This window comes from Mus musculus, chromosome 6 (assembly GCF_000001635.26).
Source record: "Mus musculus strain C57BL/6J chromosome 6, GRCm38.p6 C57BL/6J".
Taxonomy (NCBI): domain Eukaryota; kingdom Metazoa; phylum Chordata; class Mammalia; order Rodentia; family Muridae; genus Mus; species Mus musculus.
Window position 1 is genome coordinate 86,938,062 of NC_000072.6, and position 21,327 is coordinate 86,959,388.

Genomic DNA, 21,327 nt, shown 5'->3' on the forward strand with positions numbered 1-21,327 from the left:
TGTGGGCCTAGGCTAGCCTGAGTGGGATCTGTTTATTCACAGGTGAAACTGAAGAAAGCCTCTGTTGGCCTGCCTAGTCCATATATGGCCTCTCTTTCCAGATCCGTATAGGACATGAACTCAAAATGTTCCTAGTCCTTAGGCTCTTTATGTCCTGAAAGTAATCTCAATAGAAGCACTGTGTCGTGCAATGTTCTCTTTGGATATTATTGTAATGCTTCGGTTACTTCCCCTCAGTTTTAATTTTTATTTCTTTGAGGAAAGACACAAGTCATCACTGAAACCAGGGGGCAAATCTGGGACCTTTACTGTTTGCCAGAGAGAGCATGGCCGCTACCCCCGTAGCTAAGTCAGTTATCCATCAGAATAGAGGTGGGGGTTGATTTCCTGCTTCTCTCTTTTAAAGTTGTTTTGTTGTATTAATTTGTGCTAGTAGTCCATGCACTTAAGAAAGGGGAAGAAAGAGTTCAGGATGAACAAATGTATTAAGGTTGAAAAATCACAGATGTCACCTCTTTTGTAACAAAAGAGACTATGATCTCATGGAGTGGCAGGGTAAGGGCTCTTATCCTAAGTTTTAAAACACAGGTCTGAAGGTTTTTTTCTAGCCCTCTCCATTTCTCAAAGGTATTACAGTCTCTGAAATGCCTGGAGCCAAGCTCTTTGGTGTTGTGTTGAGGTGAAGAGAGGCCAGTGAGAAGTAGCTTTCTAGGCCCCTTAGCAAAGGTTCTGTGCAGAATTTGGGAGTGACAGCTTTAATAAAGCTCTTAAGCTGTTAGGCTGGGAAATAAGATGGGCAGCACTAAACCCCAGAGAACTGAAGTACTGAGCAACAGTAAGCAGTGGTGTGATGGTTTGTCCCTGACGTGTCCCCACGGGTTCCTGTTCTGAATGCCTTGCCCAGCTGGTAGAGCCTTTAGGAGGTAGGCCCTCACTGACATAGGGAGATCCCTAGAGGTGGGCATTTTAACAGTTACAGCCTGCTCCCTGGTTTCAGCCTTTCTCTGCTTGCTAGTCAGTTCACTGTGGTATAATGCATGCTCCCATGCCTCACTCTCTGGGACAATTGGAAATGCCCTGAAACAGTGAACCAAAACAAGTCTTTTCTCCCATAAATTGTTTCTGTCAGAAACTTTGGTCACAGCAACAAAACAGTGACTAAGACAAATGGCAGCAAGTTACAGGCTTGGTTCCTCAGGGCTTTTCCCAAGCAGTGTGGCTGTTGTCACTCTCTGCCAGTGCTCAGAGGTGTATGAATCCAGCGTGTTCTCTCCCTTGCCAATCTCAGTTTGTTCTCTCACACTTCCCCCTGTCCATTGCCATGTGTCCTTTCTTGGACCTATTCCTGGTCCCTCATGCCCTGCACTCATTGTCTACTGTCTTTTATTCTTTCTCCTCATCTGCAAAGCTGACTTTCCCAACTAGTTGCTTTCTTGAGCTCCTAAACTTACAAATTGTAAATGCCTCCTCAGTACCCTTCCTCAGTCTCCCTTTGTCTGTCCTCTGCTCCCTTCTTTTTCTCTTACCCATCTGAACTGCCCATGCTCATTAACTGCATGGTACACACATGGCGGGGAGGAGGGTCTCAGAAGTCAGGCAGCTTGATGCTAAATTCTGTCCTGCCAGCCTGACTCCAAGTAAACTGAGTACTTGTCTGCCCTGTCTTTTTCCATCTGTTAAGGGGACAACAAAGCTTAATAAGGATTACATGGGTCACTGTAAGTGAAAGTACATGAGATATCGATTGCCTGGCAGGTGCTACTGAGTCCAATACTGGCAGTAATTTAACACTCCTGCCTCAGTACTTCATTCCTGTGCCTACTTTTAACTTTTAAATCCATTACCTCTTCCAAAGCCATGCATATCTTATCTCCCCAGCAGTGACAGCATTGTCTTATAATACTCCTGTTCCACACCCAGTTTAGCACAGCGCTGGCCCGGCTGCTGGCTTGCTCCCATGCATCGGGCCTGCACACACATGCCTATCTCAGTGCCTCGATCACACATACCCATCTCAGGGCCTCGCTTCTGCTTCCTGCTCAGAATGCTCTGTTCCTGAATAGCCCACGGCTGCTGCTTGTCCTTCCCATCTCCTCATTTGAGAGGCCTTGCATGACTGTCATTTGAAGTGGCATTCCTTTTCAGTTTACCTATATTTAACCTCTGGGATTTTTTCATAGCATTTTTAATATCAGACGACTATAATTATTTTCTTATGCCTACTTGGACTTTAAATTCCATAAGAGACTGAATTTTGTTTTTCTACAGCCTTATCCCTAGACTTAGAAGAATACTTGACATACTGTAGGAATTCAGTCATGTTTCTCTCATATATGAATGGCAGTAATATATTTGTCAGGGAACTTACAGTTTATTTTGACATATAGTCCCTTATTTGCTTCATTGTGACAGTGATGGAAATGCTATCAGCCCCAATTCGCAGATAAGAAAAAAGACGACTTGCAGGTTTAAGTAAGATCAAGTATCAGAAATACTCTTGAAGTCTTCACCCGAGTCCAGCATCATCATTGAGTGCTTTGGTGGTGATGATGACAGAGAGTAGCCAACAGTGGCTAGGCTGGCCCTGGAGGTTTTCACAGGACACTCTGAGAAGGTGTGGGGAACGTAGTGTGCCAGCAAGCAATTTCCTCTTCAGAGGTCCTGAGCCTACCTCACATGGATAAAGTAGCTGGAATAGACTGCCATTCATGTCAGGCCGCGGTGTGCCTCACCTTACTCTGCTAACTCTTTCTCTGGTGGTGACTTTTCATGTAGTAATTACCGCTGTTTATTACGCATTCACTTTTCTGTTTTTTAGATAGAGGTTTATTCCATATTAGAAGTACAGAATCTGACTTGCAAAGGGAGAGGACACATAACCTTGGAGAAGCATGATTTTACATAAGTGCTATAAAGTACATGAGGCCGGGGGTGAGAATCATCTCTAACCAATCCTGAATAAATGATTTCCCAGATTTTAGGGATGCCTGCTGAAGGTACAGTACTGACGAAGGAGTGATAGGTTACTACACCACCATGACTGAATGGGAAGTACTGTACTAGGGAAGGAAAGCACAAATATGTCCGTGGTTAGCTACAAATCCATAGTAAAGTTCTGAGTCATCAGCCAGGTCCAACGTTGGCGAACTTTGCCAGCAGAAGGGCAGATACGGATGTTTTAGGCATCTTAACCGTAGAGTCTTTACTGAATTGCTCAACTCTTCCAGTGGAGAAAGCCATATTGTGTTAGCCAGGTTTCATGACTGCGACAAGTACGTAATAGAAATGAAAGGAAGAAAAGTTATTTTGGTTTGCAGTTAGGAGTTTTTGGTCCAGGTTCATCAGATCCATTGCTTTGGCCTGAGGTGAGGCAGAATGTCATGGTAGGTGCATGCATAGGCAGCAGAATGAAACAGGGGGAGACCGGGGCCACGTAGAACCTTTAAGGGCACATATCTAGTGATCCGCCTCCCAAAAGCTCAAGTATAAATAAGTTCACTAATGAAATCAACACTATCACGATCCAGTCACCTGAAGTAATTGGACGTACCAGCTGAGGACAAGCTTTCAAGTCAGGGAACCTTCTGATGGACACTTTGTTCATCTGCAACATGTAGACTGCAGAATAAGTAACCTGTGGGCATGCCTAGGTTTGGCCTGAAGGCCTCTCCAACCCTCTCCTGTGGACAGTAAGTTATACATAGGTTTGTTAGGTAGCCACAGAAGGCTTTACCAGCAAAGTTTTCAAGAATGCCTGACTTGGCTAATGGAGAGTGAGCACTGGAGAAGAGAACTAATACAAGGAAGAATAGGCAACTGTGAACAAACATACCTGGCTAAAATGACAGCTGACTTATTGTTCACTAGATTCCATTTAGGGGCATTTCTGAATATAAAGAGTTAAGAAAGTCTGCCCAGAAGCCCAGTCCCATGTCCCCAAGCCCATACCACAACTCAGAGCTGGAGGTGGGCATAGGGTCTTGAGTGATTTGCTTCTGACCGTCCTGCCATGGCAGCAGTGGAGTTGTGTGTCTTTTCTTAGGGTAGATTGCTTAGGTTCACTTCAAGTTCTATTGCTCACTAGCCATGTTACAGTATTGACTGAATTACCCTGAGCCTTACTTTCTCCAGCTCTAAGATGGGAATATTAACCCATGTACTGTGCTCAGTAAAGTAATACTGGCAATAGCTATTGCTTATTAAATGTGACCTGTTATTTATATGTCTTCTAGATTAGGCTGAAAATATTATTGTTACTTTGTTGGGATTTTTTTCCTGGCGATAAGGACCAAACCCAGGCCTTGTGCTTGCTAGGCAAGAGCTCTACTATTAAGCTAAATCCTCAACCCTTTATTTTGGATTCTTTTTTTTTTTTTAAAGATTTATTTATTGATTATATGTAAGTACACTGTAGCTGTCTTCAGACACTCCAGAAGAGGGAGTCAGATCTTGTTACGGATGGTTATGAGCCACCATGTGGTTGCTGGGATTTGAACTCCTGACCTTTGGAAGAGCAGTCGGGTGCTCTTACCCACTGAGCCATCTCACCAGCCCTTTATTTTGGATTCTTAAAGTGAGTTAATACTTAGTATACCTTTGTGAATAGATTAAAATGATGAGCTTTTTAAATGTTAATAATAGAAGTATTTGTCCGCCTTAGCCTTGTCTCAGGGGACAAATCTGTCCCAGTCATTCATAATTCTGCAGTGAAGAATTCTTCGTAAGAACTGGTCTGCTCAGGTTCATGGCCATCTCTCCCACCTTTCCGTAACTCTAGGTCAGGAGTGCGGGTGGAAAGCAGCGAGCTCCACCGTGCTCCTCTCCAGCAGAGCAACAGACTTAGACCTCCTACGACTTAAAAACATTAAAACTCATCACAGTAACATCAGACATGAAATTCAGTAGGAAGCAGTAAATCTGCAGAATCAAGATTTTTAATAATCAGAATTAGCAAATATAGACTAAAATATGCTTAATTCAGTTTTTAGAAGAATTAAGAGAAAAATTTAGACAAGACAATAGGAATAAAAGGATTCTACTCAGATATTTTTAAAGAACTAGTAGGGACTTGGGGGGCTTGGCTCCTGTCTTAGCTGAACATGAATGGTCCTTGAATGTGCGCCCATGTGCGTGAACAACTGATTGTGAAGTATGTCTTTTTTATTTTTATTTTTTTTTTTTTTTACTCTCAACATTTTCTGTACCAAAAATCTAGTAGGGTTGGGAGGAGAAGACTCCAGCTGTGAGGGAGAGATGGTTGTCTTTAAGGAGCTTATGGTCTCTGTCTCTTTGTTTTCCAAGGTGGTCGTCTGTGGGGAAGGGTTGAAGAGATCTGACCATTAGTAGCTGCATCTTCAGGGCCTAGCAAGGGTCTTTTTTAAAAAATTTTTTTAATTTTCATGCAAACCGGGAATTTTTTTATTATGTGTATTGTCTGCATGTCTGTTCACTGTGTGTGTGCTTGGTGCCTTACTGAGAGCTCCTAACTACAGAACCACCTCTCCTGCCTGTGCCCATTGTTTTGGAGGTCTCTGCACTGTCCTAAGGGTTTCTCTAAGTCTTGGTCCTTATAATCTCTACTAAGTTAAAACTCTTAACTTACTTAGTGCCTGAAGATTGCCTTTATTTAAAAGTTTTTAAAAAATCAAACCCTCAAATAAGATTCTAATGGAGAAACTGCTCACTCATCACCAGACAATTGTCACTTCGAAAAGTAACTAATGTAAAAAACATCAGTTCTGAGAGTTGTAACCTAATGTAATAAAGTCATTACTATACCCACTTACCAGTTCAGTAATTTATAGCATGGAAAATGAAACACCAAAGGGAAATGGGGAAATGATATTTTTCTGAGTTGCTCCTAGAGAGGCTTCCAAAAAGAAGGTGACATTTATACTGACGACTAAAAGGCACGTGATTGTTTGCTCTTTGGATAAGAGGCGGGGATCTTGGAGAGCTGCTATCCTGAGAGTAGGGCAAGGGTTTGAAAGTATGGTCAGTGCCACTACAGAGGTGAGAGATGCGCTGGCTGTAACTGGCTGGCCATGAAAATGGGGCCCTGCCTTTCCAGCAGTGCAGTTCCCTGTCTGACTCTCTGACCGTGTTTTACCCTGTTCCTTCAAGTGTCTTTTTCTTCAATTGGGGTGAGTCCTGTTAAGATACATGCTAAAGAATAACTTCTCTGTGCACACCAGTAAGACTGTAAAAATGAAACCTTTTATTATGTGACTGTGAAACTAGCTTTTCCCATTACTAAGTGGCATCTTGGATTGGGTGGTTTGGGAATGTTTTTCAGGTTGAAAATATCCTCTTGCATGACCGAGGCCACTATGTCTTGTGTGACTTTGGAAGTGCCACCAACAAATTCCAGAATCCACAGGCCGAGGGAGTCAATGCAGTAGAAGATGAGATTAAGAAGTAAGCCTTTTCTCCTTTCCTGGAGTTTTCTCCTTTGTCAGATAAGCACCTTTTCTTTTAGTTTATAGGTGAAACAGAGTGGGAAGAAAAGGGTGCAGGCCAGTTACCCTTTAGCCCAGAGCAGAGTGTTCATCCCTGGGATGTTTGATTGTAGCTGACAGCTGAGGAGAGAAGACTAGCTTGGTGGGCTGATGCAGGAGAGTCTTCAACCCTTTCTCAAAGCTCCTATGTCACTCTACACACCTGTGTTAGCGTACAGTGCCACGCACCCATAAAAGGAGGAGAGGTAGCTAGAGACAGTGGAGAAGGGATTCTCCATCCCTGTGACCCCAGCAACTCAGGAGCTGAAGCAAGAGGATTGTAAGGTCATGTCTGGTCTTGCACAGCAAGACCCTGTCTCAAAAACCAAAAGGAAAACTAAAGGCTAAATGGTGGTGCATACTCACTGAAGTATCCTTGATATCCATGGGAAGCCACAGCTATGGCTATCACACAGGTGCGTGTTTTTTACTAGACCCTAAATTGTTCCCTCCTTTTTTCTCGTGAGAAACTCAACCACTCTCTACTGGAATTTATGGTAAATAGAGTGACTGAAGCCTCTACAGTTACTGAATCAGTGACCTGACAGGAAGATTTTAGATTTTGGCTCCTGTAGGAACCTCATGCCCGCAATATTGGGTTTTCCCAAGCATAACGCACTCACTGTAGCTTCTAGTAAATCAGCTGTGCGGCATGTACTTGTTGAGCCTCTGTCCCCTTTGTGCATCACTCAGGTAACCATGGCATGGGAGGCCCACTTCTGGATACGAGAGCAGCATAGTTGAGTGGTTAGTAACATAAGGAATTCACTTGGAACTAGTGCTTAAACTACTGCTTTCTTGAGTCAGAGATAAGAATGCTATAGTTTTAGCCTCAAAGGACCCATGATCGTGGAACTAGAACAATGGCATGATGCATAGGATGTTCGCCATGCAAATGTAAGGACCAGAGTTCTGATCCTTAGCACCCATGGAAAAGGCCTGGTGGGCCTGTCTGTACTTCCAACACTTGGGAGCAAGCCAGATAGCTAGACTCATCCACAAGTCTCAGAAAGTAAAGTAGAAAGTAAAGGAGGAAGATGCTCAACATCAGCTTCTGTTCTCCACATACATAGACACACATGTGAACATGCACTACATACATCACCAACCCCCAGGAAAGAACATATGAAATGGACACCCTAACCAGGGCTCACTCTCAGAATACCCTGCTTGTATTGCATCTGAGGCTCAGGTGAAGGGTTTACTTCTTAAAAAGGGATCAGCAAAATATAGCATTAGACTATAATGGCTTATAGGGGAAAATTTTGTCTTCATTTGAGAACCCCCTAAAAGGGGGTGCTTTTAGGACTTTATTTAGTGTATCATGTCTCAATACCCCAGTGCCCTAGGCATAGAAAGTCTGCTGTGAGAGGATTTAATGACATCATTGTCAAGGAGAAGTTTCACTTTAGGTGCACTAATAATTAATTTGCTCTTCTGCAGATTGCTGCCCAAGAATTGGATTCTAGTAATATAAAAGAAAAATTGTTCCTTCTTGATTATAGCACTGATATATTTAATAAAACATGGATCTCTTGATTGTAGATACACAACGCTCTCCTATCGAGCCCCAGAAATGGTCAACTTGTACAGTGGCAAAATCATCACTACGAAGGCAGATATTTGGGTATGTGTCAACTAAGCCATCCACACGGCAGATGTTAGCAGGCCTTGGCTGGACTCCTGAGCTGAACCAGTCAGGAGCACACACAGCATTGCCCAATGTTGATGAGGATCCTTTTATCTTATTGTTTTATGTGCATGTGTGCTTTGCCTGCATGTATGTCTGCATTCTATGTGCATGCAGCGTCCTCAGAACACAGGGTTGGATCCCCTGGAACTGGGATTACAGATGGTTGTGAGCCTCTATGTGGGTGCTGGGAATCAAACCTGGGTCCTATGGAAGAGCCAGTGCTCTTAACCACTGAGCCATCTCTCCGGTCCCCTTGATGATGATCTTGATGTGAGGGGACAGCCATGGCCACTTGGAATATGGGGGGATAACAAATAAAAACAAAAAACCCCACCTACTTCAGTATGCTTTTCATGTTGTGCCAGTGCTTGTCATTCATATGATATACTTCTTAAAAACAAACAAGTTGAAATCATTTTCTGATCACAGATAAAAATGTGACTCAGATGCTAGATTGTCAGTATGAGTTCTGAGATCAAATGTTTCATAGGTAATAATACTATGTGGGTTTTTTCTGTTGGTAAATGCAGACAGTACTGATCTCTTGGCAGACCACTGGCTTTATAGTAAACAAACCACTGGTTGCAATGTGCTTTCTTATTTTTTTAGGCTCTAGGCTGTTTGTTGTATAAATTATGCTACTTCACTTTGCCGTTTGGGGAGAGCCAGGTGGCGATTTGTGACGGAAGCTTCACAATTCCTGATAACTCTCGTTATTCTCAAGATATGCACTGCCTTATTAGTAAGTATTTCAAGTTTCCAGTTTTATATTTTTTTCTTTCTAATCATCGGGAATGGATTAGAGGATAAAGGGCTTAAGTTCCAGGAATAAGGCTGAATGCTTGACAAAGAAATCATCTGATACTGTTGAATAGTGGTAGCACGGCAGTGTTCGCCTAGAGAAGTTGGTCTTTTTTCGAGAAAGCTAGACCCCTCTTCAGGACTGAGCCAGCCACACTGTTGGTCTGGTAGCTGTGCTCTGAGCAGCACGGTGCTGCTGTGTTGTGCTGCAGTAGGTGTGAGAGCTCAGAGTCCAGCTGACTCACATCACGGGGTAGGAAGTGCATCTTTGAGAAGCTGGAAGCAGCTCAAGTGAGCGTGATTGCGGTACTGGAATGAATGTGTAATTAAAACCATATAACTCCACGGGCCCAGGTTTTTCCTCTCATTTAGATTATCACTAGATTTTTACAAGAAGCATCTAAATTGAGTGTCCTCTTTAAAATTCCAGAGAGTTTTATTTCTTTGTGTTATCATAGCCAGCATATGTACTAACATCCATTAACCAGATGGGAGAAAAGTAAGTGTTGTACCAGAGCATGTACTAAAATGCTAAGGAAAAAAGTCGTCCATAAAAATGCTGGCTAAGTCTGAAAAAGCCTCGTAGTCCATAAATCCTGAGCTGCTCAATCTGAGTCCTGGGCAGGGACCGTCCTGAGAGAAAGAGAAGTGAGATAGAGCATCTGACCTGTGCTGGGGCTACCTGGGCCTCACCCAGTTCTCAAAATCTGTGGGTTTGGTGGGTACTTACTTATTCACTTGCCTACTTACTAACTTATCTAGAGACAGGCTCTCACTATGTAGCTTTAGCTGTCCTGGAATTTACTACATAGACCAGGCTAGTCTTGAACTCACAGAAATCTGTGTGCTTCTACCTCCTGAGTACTAGGATTAAAGGCATGTGCCACCAAGCCTGGAAAACTTGTAGATTTTTAGGGTCATTGTTCTGTTTCATACAAGAGGGAGCTGAATGACTTACTCAAGTTGACAATGTTCTTTTGGTTTCACAACTGTCCTTTCCACTGTGACACTTTTCTCAATGAATAGGAGGATAGGGTATTTAAAGGATAGGAACGTTGCCCTTGGGGATGCCAGATTGTTTGCATAGGCAAAGCCTATCTATCTAGTCTGTGCTAGCACTGAAGGTGTGGAAGGAAGTATGGGGGAGGTATTGGAGAACAGTTGATCTTGGTGTTACTGATAGCTGCCCCCCCCCAGCCATTTTTTCTTTCTAACATCTGCATCAGTGAATTCATGTTGAAAAACCCAGCTCTTTATGAGTGATTGTCATGCTGACACCTTGTCCAAACCCCATTTAGCATGTAAGCTATTTGCAGATTCTAAACTTGCAAGCCTCAAATTCAGCCTCTTGTTGCCTCCCCAGCTCCTTTCCCCAGATTGTCCCTTTCCACTTTCTTAGTGGTATTGCCATCCAGGCCTTGATAGATAACACAGATTTTCTTTGGGTCTGAAAGAGCAAGGAAGAGGGAGGCACCCGCCATGACCTCAGCCATGTCGAGTCTCTTTAAGTTTGTGCTGAGTTCAGCAGCTGTCGTGGTTTTCACCACAGTACTACACAAACTCAGCAGATCATGGCGTGCTGCCTTGCCCCAGCTTCTCTCTCTTCATTCTTCCAACACATCCCTCCCATGGCTTATTCCTAGAAGATGTTACCTTCTCATGTCCCATTGAATAAACTTGAGGAGCTTGTCAGTGGTCCCACAGTTAGGCCTGATTCTTACCATGGTGTTTAGAGACCTTTCACATTCCTTTTCTGTCCCACCCAGGCACCCATCTTGCACTGTCCTTTGGGCTCCTGGGCTCTTGTTTCCAGGTAGCAGTGCTCACTTTCTGGCCTTTATCTAAGCTTGCCTTTGTTGGCTTTGTCCTGTCACCTGGACTTCCTCTTTCTTTGCTCTACTGTGACTAACCCTTGTCTTGTCTCTTCAGCAAGGCCATTTAAGGCCTCAGCCTCACAGATCTTTTCAGAACTTAGTGTCTAGGTCATTCATTACTTAATCAGTAAAGTGCCTTTATGTATTGTGCATATATTTACACGTGTATCTCCAAGAGTAGTAAGACCATTCGTGAGTTTGTACTTTAGACCTGGAGAGAGACCCAGGGAGTGTCAACCACCAAACCCTGAGTTCATAAAGTTTGAATTTGGTCGTATTTGTCAGTAGTTATTTGTTTAGCAGAGGTAAGAAGGTAGAAAGCATATGCATGGCCTTGGCACCTTCTAAGTCTTAAAATCTGAAGCTGCTCATTTTTATGTTGAGAAGCTGAGCCCCTGATAATCCAGGTACAGGGTATGAACCCCAAAGGTTTTGTTACAGCTCAAGGAGTTTATTTCTTGTTTCCTCTGCTAGGAAAAGGGCTGATTGAACTGTCTGATTTTCTGAAAATTGCATCTTAAAATAACCCAACTTGGTAGTAGAAAAGTTCAGTTATATAGCTGATACAACAGTTGTTAGGATGTTATGAAGTAAGTGCGTGTATGTTTGTCTTAGGGTATATGTTGGAACCAGACCCTGACAAAAGGCCGGATATTTACCAGGTTTCATACTTCTCATTTAAACTACTCAAGAAAGAATGCCCCGTTCCAAATGTACAGGTATGTGAATAGTGCTTTTTAAAACTGACTTGTAATTTTTAAGGCTGTTTTATTTGTTCTTTGAGAACTTCATACCTCCTGTCACAGTGCATTTGATTGACTCCATCCCCGTCCCTCCTCTAACTCCCCGGGACCTCCCTAACCTCTCCTCTCCCAGGCTCCTGTCAGTTCCTTTTCTTCTTTAAAAATCATCTACTGAATCCAACTAGTTGTGCCCATATGCCCACAGGTGTGGGGCTGTCTGCCTGAGCACTGGCTGCCGACTGTTCTTGCATCTACAGAGAAAAATGACTCTCAAGCAGCAGGTGTCAGCTACCTGTAGTTCTTCAGTGAGATGTGGGGTCTCTGGAATCCCTGGAATTGTGATTAGCTTGATCTTGGGCAGGCCTGGTGCATGTAACCACAGCTGTGATGGGCTCATGAAAATGGTGCTATTTAAAGGAAATAAACGTCATGAAATTGTTATTCTTGGGTCACCGTGGGTATTAATCTCTAGATTCAATGAATATTAATGTCCCTTGCTTTATTCACTTGGGACATTGAAGCAAAGCAGCTGCTATAAAGAGAGTACAATTTTCCTATGGAATTTAGTTATGAACCTGGGACAAGTACACTGAACAATAACAACCCCCACCTCCACTCCAGTGCCTGGAGATTGAGCTCTGAGGAGAGTGACCAAGTTCCCCTTTCCACAGCTCACTGAGTCTACTCAGTGATGTCTACTGTGTTTCCTGGAGTGGTGAGGTGCCTTGTTTTCCTGAGGCAAAGCCCTGTTCACCCTGCTTCTCTCTTTCTTTTTGGGCACTTTGCTTCCTTGATGCATCTCATGCATTTGTCCAGCCTCCCTTCCCTCTAACAGGGAAGTGAGAGCCAAGAAGTCGTGTTAGAAGACCTCAGATGCTACTTCCACTAGCCCTGATTAAACTAGCTATTCTTTGTTTGGAGTTTTAATTTTTATTTTTAAAATAGGATCCTACTGTATAGCCCTGGCTGACCTTGATTTCATGATCCTCCTGCCTCAACCTCTCAAGTCCTGGGATTATTGCCATAGGCCATCATATCTGGCCTCAGACAGCTTTTTCTTTACAATGAAATCTACATGCTTTTTTTTTTTTTTTTTCTTTCAACTTTTTAGAACTCTCCCATTCCTGCAAAACTTCCTGAACCAGTGAAAGCCAGTGAAGCAGCTGTGAAAAAGACCCAGCCAAAGGCCAGGTAAGAAATGCCCCCAAACTTGCATGTGTTTAATGCCAGCTGCAGCCCATTGCCTGCTGCTGGAGCCCTGTGTGGCTGGGAGGAGAAAGGAGAGGGAGCTCTTCCTCCCTGTGCAGAGGCTCTCCCCAGGGAGAGACAATAAAATCTACATTTGAAAGCAATCAAGAGCCTCACAGATGTGTTCATTGTATGGCAGTGGATACAGGGGCCTTCTGGGATAATGCCAGACTATAATGTTAATGCGTAGAGAATTGTTCTACTCTATCTCCAAGCTAGTGGGTAACCAGGTTCACCCCCTAGCCCTCTACATTCCTTTCTTCCCTGGCTCCAGTCACATTAGGGAAGTAGTCCATCAAGAGATTCCCCCTAGGTCTTAGCCTAGCCTACTGGAGTCACCTAGGGTCTTCCAAGAAAGGATTAAACGAGTAAAGGAAGATGACCAAGACAGAGGGACAGGGACAGGCCAGGAAAGCCTGGGATGATAGTTGGAAGGTACAAGTCTCCCTTCAGAGCGGAAGGGGACAAGTGGGTGGATATGACCCAGATTACTATACCGTTTCAGGAAGGGCGGCTGAGGTCCTCATCCCAGGGGCAGCCTGAAGAGAAGTTCCTCCTGGAGACCTTGCACTGGGATTTGGACCTGAGAGCAGTCTATAGGAAGACAGGCTTCAGGGCACTCTGGACTGGGTTTTTTGTTTTTGTTTTAAATTGTTTTTCACACCTGTCATAGCTCAGGGTCTACCAGACATATTCACATGGATTTTAGATGAAAATTTCTGAGGGTGAGTAGGAGGTTCTCTGCCTCTTCTTTTCCTACCATCCTCTCATGGCCAGGAAATGCTAGCAGCAACAATGTAAACAAGAGACTAGATAACAGAGTCTTTTTAAAGACGTATTTATTATTTATTTATTATTGTAAATGTGGATGTGCAAGCAGATTTATACGCTCATGAGTGTAGGCGCCCCTAGAGTTGAGAAGAGGACATTGGCTCCCCTGAAGCTGGAGTTGCAGAGGTCTTGAGCCACTCAGCATGAGCACTGAGAACTGAACTCTGCACAAGCAGTACATGGTTTTATCAGTTGAACCATAACCAAAGCAACTTACAGGGCTAAGTATTTGATTGGGCTTGTGGTTCCTGAGGGGTTAGAGTCCATTATGATGAGGATGCAGCAGCAAGCAGCAGGCACGGCAGTTGGAGCAAGATCAAGCATGAAGCAGACAGCAACTGCAAAGAAAGCAAGGCCTTCAGACTCGAAGCCCACCCCCCAGTGACGGACTTCCTTCAGCAAGGCCGTACCTCCCAAACCTCTGCAAATGTGTCACCAGCTGAGGCCCAAGTGTTCAAATGTATGAGACTGTCAGGGACATTTTATGCAGACCACCACAGCTGGTCGGATAGTTCTGCTTCATGAAGCTCCAGGTCCCAGGTTTCTTCATGCTTCCTACTCTCCATAATCATGACCTTATGGTTTAATATGGCAGCATCTATATTCAAAGCAGCAAAATCAAGGAATAATCAAAGAGACCATTATCTCTTAAGGCTCCTAGAAAGTGCCAGATAGTCATCAGCTCTGTTCTGTCTGCAGCCAGAGCTTGTTGCTTGGCCATCTCAGGTTACAAAAGAGTCTATGCTATGTGATCATTTCTTCAGATGACTGTGTGTCCAACCAAAAACTTACTATTGTGGAAAACAAAAGTTTATGTATTTGAGAAGTAGTGTTCCTATCACAGTCTCTAACTTGTTTATTTCTTCCATTTGTCTGCTTCAGGTCACTCATCTGCATGATTTTTACTGTAAAGAGCTCCCCTTTTATAAAATAAAAAAGATTTCTTTTTATTTATGTATGTCTATGTGGTGGTATGCCCATGTGATTGCAGGTGCCCACAGAGGTCTGAAGAGGTTATCAGACCCCCTGGGGCTGGAGTTCTAGACTGCGTGAGTTATTCTGTGAAGATGCTGGCCATTGAACTCGGGTCATTTGGAAGAGTAGCCAGCACTTTTAACCACCGAGCCTTCTCTCCAGCTCCTAGACAGTCCATTAGAATAGCAAGTTTTAACTAAGTTAAAGTTCTGTGTATGTGTGAAAAACCACTGCCCCAGGCATTATCCAGAGGATATTTTGGAAATCCTGTGTTGGTGAAAGAGTAGATGGAGTCAGTTTGAGGGAGTATTTCTCATACAGGGGTCTCATCAGCAGTCACTCCACACATGGACAATGGACAGAAATCATCTGTTTATAGACTTTGGTCAGTGTGTCTAGAACTTATTTTCCACCAAGCAGCTTTTTAATCTTTTTATTGGGGATATTTAGTAACATTTTTATGTATAAAAATGTTATATAAAAATGAAGCAGAAAGAAAGAGTATAAAAGAATTATTACTAAGAGAAAAAGGTTTTCATTTCTCCCTAACTTCTTTAGTGAGCTTACTTGTCATTCCAGAGTATATTTTCAGGGACTTAGGACCGAGGAGGTAGCTCAATTATTATTTATTTCAATTATTTTTTTATTGAAAATTCATACAATATATTCTGGCCACAGTGTCCCCTCCCCCACCTCTGCCCTGTTCCTCTCTTCCTCCTTATCCATCCGACTCCACAACTTCTCTCTCTCTCTCTCTAAAAAAAATTGGCAAGTTAAAAAATAATAAGAAAACTGAGAACTGAGAAAGCATAAGAAACATAAACACACAGACACAAAAAACAAAACTAACACAAACTGGAAACCATAATATATAATTAATTATATATATTTTTGGAATTAAATTCATTAAAATTAAAATATGTTGATATATAGTTAATTATATAATTAATAATAAAATATAATTAACATATAAGCAAAAGACCAGCAAGATTTAACAAAATATGCCTAAACAAAGCAATATGAGACCAAAAAGTGAATCTAGAAAAACACCATTGACTTCATTTTTGTGTTGGTTATCTTCTGGACCATGGTACCTACCCTTAAATGTAGTTTACATGCTCAGCGAGACTTCACTAGAGAAAACTAACTTTTCCTTTGCAAGTGGTTGTTAGTTGGAGATGGTGTCTCGGTTAGGGATGGTAGATCATGTCCACTTCCCTCTGTCAGTGCTAGGACGCCGTCTGGCTTGAACCTGTGCAGAATACACAGACTGTGTATGTTTGTCAGTCCTGTTGTGTCTGGAAGACATTTCCTTGGTGCCCTCTATCCCTTTTGGCTCTTAGAATCTTTCCACCTCCTCTTCTCTGTTAGCCCTGAGGTTTGGGGTTTGATGAAGACATCCCATTTAGGGCTGAGTGTCCAGTTTTACATTCTACATATTGTCCAGTTGTGGGTCTCTCTATTAGTTCCCATCTACTGCAATAAGAGACAGCTTCTTTGATGATGACTGAGCAAGACACTAGTGTATGGATATAGCAGAAAATATCACTAGAAGTCATTTTATAGCTGTGTTCCTTTAATAGAATAATAGTACTTGGTTTTCCGCTAGGCCATAGCCTATCAAGTCTCAGGTTCTTGGCCACCCGAGCAGTATCAGGCATGGGTTCCGTCTCATGGAGTGGACCTTAAATCCAATCAAAGAGTGGGTGTTTACTCCCCACTGTTTGTGCCGCTATTGTACCATCATGTCAGGCAGGGTTGGTGTTCATGAGCTCCTTTAGTTTGTGTTTATCTTAAAATGTCCTTATTTGGGGCTGGGGAGATGGCCTTGTGGGTAATTATTACTTGCCAGAACCCATGTGAAGCTGCCTACAGTAGGGCATGTGTTTGTAATCCTAGCATGCCCCAACCAGTAGCTGAGAGACAGACATAGGATAATTGCAGGAAGTTGACAGACAAGCTAGCCTGGTGTATGCAGTGTTGACAAGGAAAACCCTGTCTCAAACTAGGTAAAAGATGAGAACCAACACCTAGAGTTGCCCTCTGACCTCCACACGTGCGTCCTGGCACTTGCACGGCCCCCTCACAAATGACCTTGAATCTCCGTTGCTTTCCAAGATGGCTTTACTGGGTTTGGTAATTTTGGTTGAAGGTTATGTACTTTGTATCATTCTGTGCTTTCTTGGCTTTAAGGTTGTTGATGAGAGAGATGTTATTTTGATGTGTTTGCCTTTGTAGGTGAATTGGCATTTGGGGAAGTATTGATTAAGCCAATCCACACTGAATGTTTTGGAGGCGTGTTAAGGGCAGACATCTTGTGTTCTGCATATGCCCTCTATTTTCTCACATTTTAACAGTAGCTTTGTTTTTCCTTTTCTAGACTGACCGATCCCATTCCCACCACAGAGACTTCAATCGCACCCCGCCAGAGGCCTAAAGCTGGGCAGACTCAGCCAAACCCAGGCATCCTTCCCATCCAGCCAGCCCTGACTCCTCGGAAGAGGGCCACTGTTCAGCCCCTACCTCAGGCTGCAGGTCAGTAACTGGTTTGCAGCTTGTTCCAGTGCTTCTTGATGGTAGTGTTAGAAGGCACAGCCTAAAGAATAATGCGCTGAGCTGCCTATGAGTGTGTATGGCCAGTGGCAGTACAAGGAAGAACTTCTTTCTGTACTCGGGTGGATCACTAAGACCTCTGAAGCCTGTTGTCTGCATTTATTTTCTTATTGCACCTCTATCCACTCCACCCTATTTATCTTATATATTTTTCCTTGCTTTTAAAGAAACAAGGCTTACTTATTTTTGATAACCACAGAAGGATATTTTATTAATGCTGTGTTTACTGGAGTATTTATCATCTTTGTGTTCTGTTATAACAAGGGGAGTGAGCTTTTTTTCATAAAGGGAATTGATCCAAAACAAGAAGTCACAGACCACAGCCATCACATTTCTCACCAGGAACCATTTCTAATTAATTTGGTGGCTAGCCATATAAAGCCAGGCATGCAGATGCTAGTTGTGTAAACTACTCATAAATATCAAAGAATGCTTTTGCTGTTGCATGCAAGCTGGTACACAGACTATGTTTAGCTTCAATTGTCAGCTGCGTGTAAGGGAAACAAGAGGTGCTGACTGCAGAGCAAGGTGACTGAATGAGATGGAGGGTGAGGGAAACCCTCTGCAGGAGGCAGGCACTGAAGTCTACAGTTCCACCTGCCTTTGAAACTGTGGAAGCATGTGATTTGGCAAGAAGTGGAAAGCTATTCCGAGTAGAACATCCCAGATGGCAAAATAGTGAGGAACAGACAAAGCTTGGGAAAGTCTGCCTACTTCTGCCATTTCTTGTGTAGCAAATCACAAAGCCTTTTTAAATAAGGTTTTTCTGTGTAGCCCTTCCTGTCCTCGAACTCACAGAGATCCATCTGTCTCTCCTTCCAAGTGCTGGGATTAAAGGTGTGCACCACCACTGCCAGGCTTCAGAAAGCCATTTTGTCTGGTAGAGTTTTAAGCCCTTACATGGAGTTTATTTTCATTGTAGGACCCAGCAATCAGCCTGGACTTCTACCCAGTGTTTCCCAACCTAAAGCCCAAGCCACACCCAGTCAACCTCTTCAGTCATCTCAACCCAAGCAACCACAAGCTCCACCCACCCCACAGCAGACACCTGCTACCCAGACACAAGGTTTGCCCACCCAGGCCCAGGCCACTCCCCAGCACCAGCAGCAACACCTCCTCAAGCAACAGCAGCAACAGCAGCAACAGCCTCAGCAGCCTACAGCACCACCACAGCCTGCAGGCACCTTTTACCAGCAGCAGCAGCAACAGCAGCAGCAGCAGGCTCAGACTCAGCAGGTGAGGAGCTCTATATGACCCTTACTTTGTACAGAGGGATATTAGTATTCAAAGGCCTGAGAAGTGCTAGGATGACCAAGAGTCACTGACCAATGTCTCCACTTCTCCACAGATGTAGAAACTGAAGCATTGAAGTGTAGTTAATAACTCTCAGAACATGTCCTCAAGCCTTGGGGAATTTACCCAACTTAACACCCTGACTGACAGAGCTACTTTCTAAGGAAATGGGGGAGAGGGGAATAACAATGACACACTATCCAGTAGTGTCAAGGTTTTAGATGTTGCATAGTTTAAGTTAGCTTGGTTGGATCAGTAGCCAAACAAGGTTCATGTACTCTATTTAGTTAGGATATATTATTTTCCATTATTTTTACATATTTTTTAACTTTGAACATATATATTTTATAATGATTGATTTCTCTTTTAAAAAAATTGTGTGTGTGTGTGTGTGTGTCTGTGTGAGTGTATACATATGTATATATTTGGGCACATATACCTGTGAACACTCAGAGGCAAGAGGAGCAATGGATCAACTCTAAATGGAATTTAGAATTACAGACATTTGCTGGATACCTGGCTTGTTACATATGTGCTGGGATCTATACTCCAGCAAGCACTCCTAACCACTGAGCCAACTCTCTGCATGTACCTCCCTGCAGTGTGGATTAGAAAGACATAAAAGAAATGCCAAGAAGATGGGTCTAAGGTGCATTTTAGCCCCAGCCACTTGGGAAGCTAAGTCAGCAGAGTTGCTTGAGTCCACGGGTTTTTGGAATGAACCTTGACAATGTAGTGAGACCCATATAAAGCAAAGAGTAATAGAGTAAATAGAGTATTTGAAGGTGGCAGAATTTCTTTCTTTTTTTTTTTCCATTTTTTATTAGGTATTTAGCTCATTTACATTTCCAATGCTATACCAAAAGTCCCCCATACCCACCCACCCCCAATCCCCTACCCACCCAATCCCCCTTTTTGGCCCTGGCGTTCCCCTGTACTGGGGCATATAAAGTTTGCGTGTCCAATGGGCCTCTCTTTCCAGTGATGGCCGACTAGGCCATCTTTTGATACATATGCAGCTAGAGTCAAGAGCTCCGGGGTACTGGTTAGTTCATAATGTTGTTCCACCTATAGGGTTGCAGATCCCTTTAGCTCCTTGGGTACTTTCTCTAGCTCCTCCATTGGGAGCCCTGTGATCCATCCAATAGCTGACTGTGAGCATCCACTTCTGTGTTTGCTAGGCCCCGGCATAGTCTCACAAGAGACAGCTACATCTGGGTCCTTTCGATAAAATCTTGCTAGTGTATGCAATGGTGTCAGCGTTTGGATGCTGATTATGGGGTGGATTCCTGGATATGGAAGTCTCTACATGGACCATCCTTTCATCTCAGCTCCAAACTTTGTCTCTGTAACTCCTTCCAAGGGTGTTTTGTTCCCACTTCTAAGGAGGGGCATAGTGTCCACACTTCAGTCTTCATTTTTCTTGAGTTTCATGTGTTTAGGAAATTGTATCTTATATCTTGGGTATCCTAGGTTTTGGGCTAATATCCACTTATCAGTGAGTACATATTGTGTGAGTTCCTTTGTGAATGTGTTACCTCACTCAGGATGATGCCCTCCAGGTCCATCCATTTGCCTAGGAATTTCACAAATTCATTCTTTTTAATAGCTGAGTAGTACTCCATTGTGTAGATGTACCACATTTTCTGTATCCATTCCTCTGTTGAGGGGCATCTGGGTTCTTTCCAGCTTCTGGCTATTATAAATAAGGCTGCTATGAACATAGTGGAGCATGTGTCCTTCTTACCAGTTGGGGCATCTTCTGGATATATGCCCAGGAGAGGTATTGCTGGATCCTCCGGTAGTACTATGTCCAATTTTCTGAGGAACCGCTAGACTGATTTCCAGAGTGGTTGCACAAGCCTGCAATCCCACCAACAATGGAGGAGTGTTCCTCCTTCTCCGCATCCACGTGGCAGAATTTCATAAAGGTCCAACTGTTGGGGAGTAAGGTTGGAAAGGTTCAGATAGGACAGACACAGTTAACATTTTAGTTGCGCTTTTCAGCCTCGTCTCCAGGGCATTCTAGTCATGCTAGGAAGCATTTGGTTCTTGGCTGCTTCAAAATCGTTTGTAAGAAGGAATTCTTCTGCATGGGAGATTCCCTCACTTACTTGTGTTCACTCCTGGTCTCGGATCACTTGAGTTAAATCTGGTAGCTTCCCTGGGACTGTGCCTGGAAAGCAGTCTGGTGCAGTGGGAAGGGCCAGCAGTGCAAATGTTGCCCAATTCTCATGCCTCGAGTCCTGTCCTGAATTCCTTTGCCCAACAACTGTGCTTTTGCTGGGCCTTCCCTTTGGCTTCCCATCATTTTTATAGTTATTGAAACATTAGTATTTGTGAATGTGGCTCTGTGATAGGCTTGTGTTCACTCCCTCATTTCTCACTACTCTCCTGTGCAGTTTCAGGCAGTACATCCAGCAGCCCAGCAACCAGTCACTGCTCAGTTCCCTGTGGGGTCCCAGGGAGGTGCTCAGCAACAGCTGATGCAGAACTTCTACCACCAGCAGCAACAGCAGCAGCAGCAGCAGCAGCAGCTGATGGCTCAGCAGGCTGCCCTGCAGCAGAAGACTGCTGTGGTAGTACCACAGTCTCAGGCACAGCCCGCCACAGCCCCACAGGCAGCTGCTGCCCAGGAGCCTGGGGTAAGACTAAGGAATGCTGGGGATGCTGGGAAGGGAAAGGAAAGGGGCAGCTGCAGCCACAGGGGCTCTGAGTTAGGGTCAAGTTGCTCTCCTACCCTAATGGTTGGAGGGTTT

The 21,327-nt window shown here is 43.7% G+C and overlaps 1 protein-coding gene across 14 annotated transcripts in view; it reads left to right on the forward strand.

Moving 5' to 3' along the window:
• Aak1 (AP2 associated kinase 1) overlaps positions 1-21,327 on the forward strand; it is a 153,954-nt gene that overhangs the window by 88,788 nt on the left and 43,839 nt on the right. For 9 of the 14 annotated variants that reach the window (NM_001378652.1, XM_006506191.2, XM_030255416.1 and 6 more), the window contains 8 exons: positions 6,296-6,417; positions 8,043-8,124; positions 8,800-8,932; positions 11,481-11,584; positions 12,720-12,799; positions 17,043-17,197; positions 18,198-18,511; positions 20,971-21,213. In NM_001378652.1, coding sequence (NP_001365581.1) covers positions 6,296-6,417; positions 8,043-8,124; positions 8,800-8,932; positions 11,481-11,584; positions 12,720-12,799; positions 17,043-17,197; positions 18,198-18,511; positions 20,971-21,213 — 1,233 coding nt within the window. The remainder of the gene's footprint in view (positions 1-6,295; positions 6,418-8,042; positions 8,125-8,799; positions 8,933-11,480; positions 11,585-12,719; positions 12,800-17,042; positions 17,198-18,197; positions 18,512-20,970; positions 21,214-21,327) is intronic. The other 5 variants (XM_030255418.1, NM_001378655.1, NM_177762.7 and 2 more) reach the window with 1 other exon arrangement.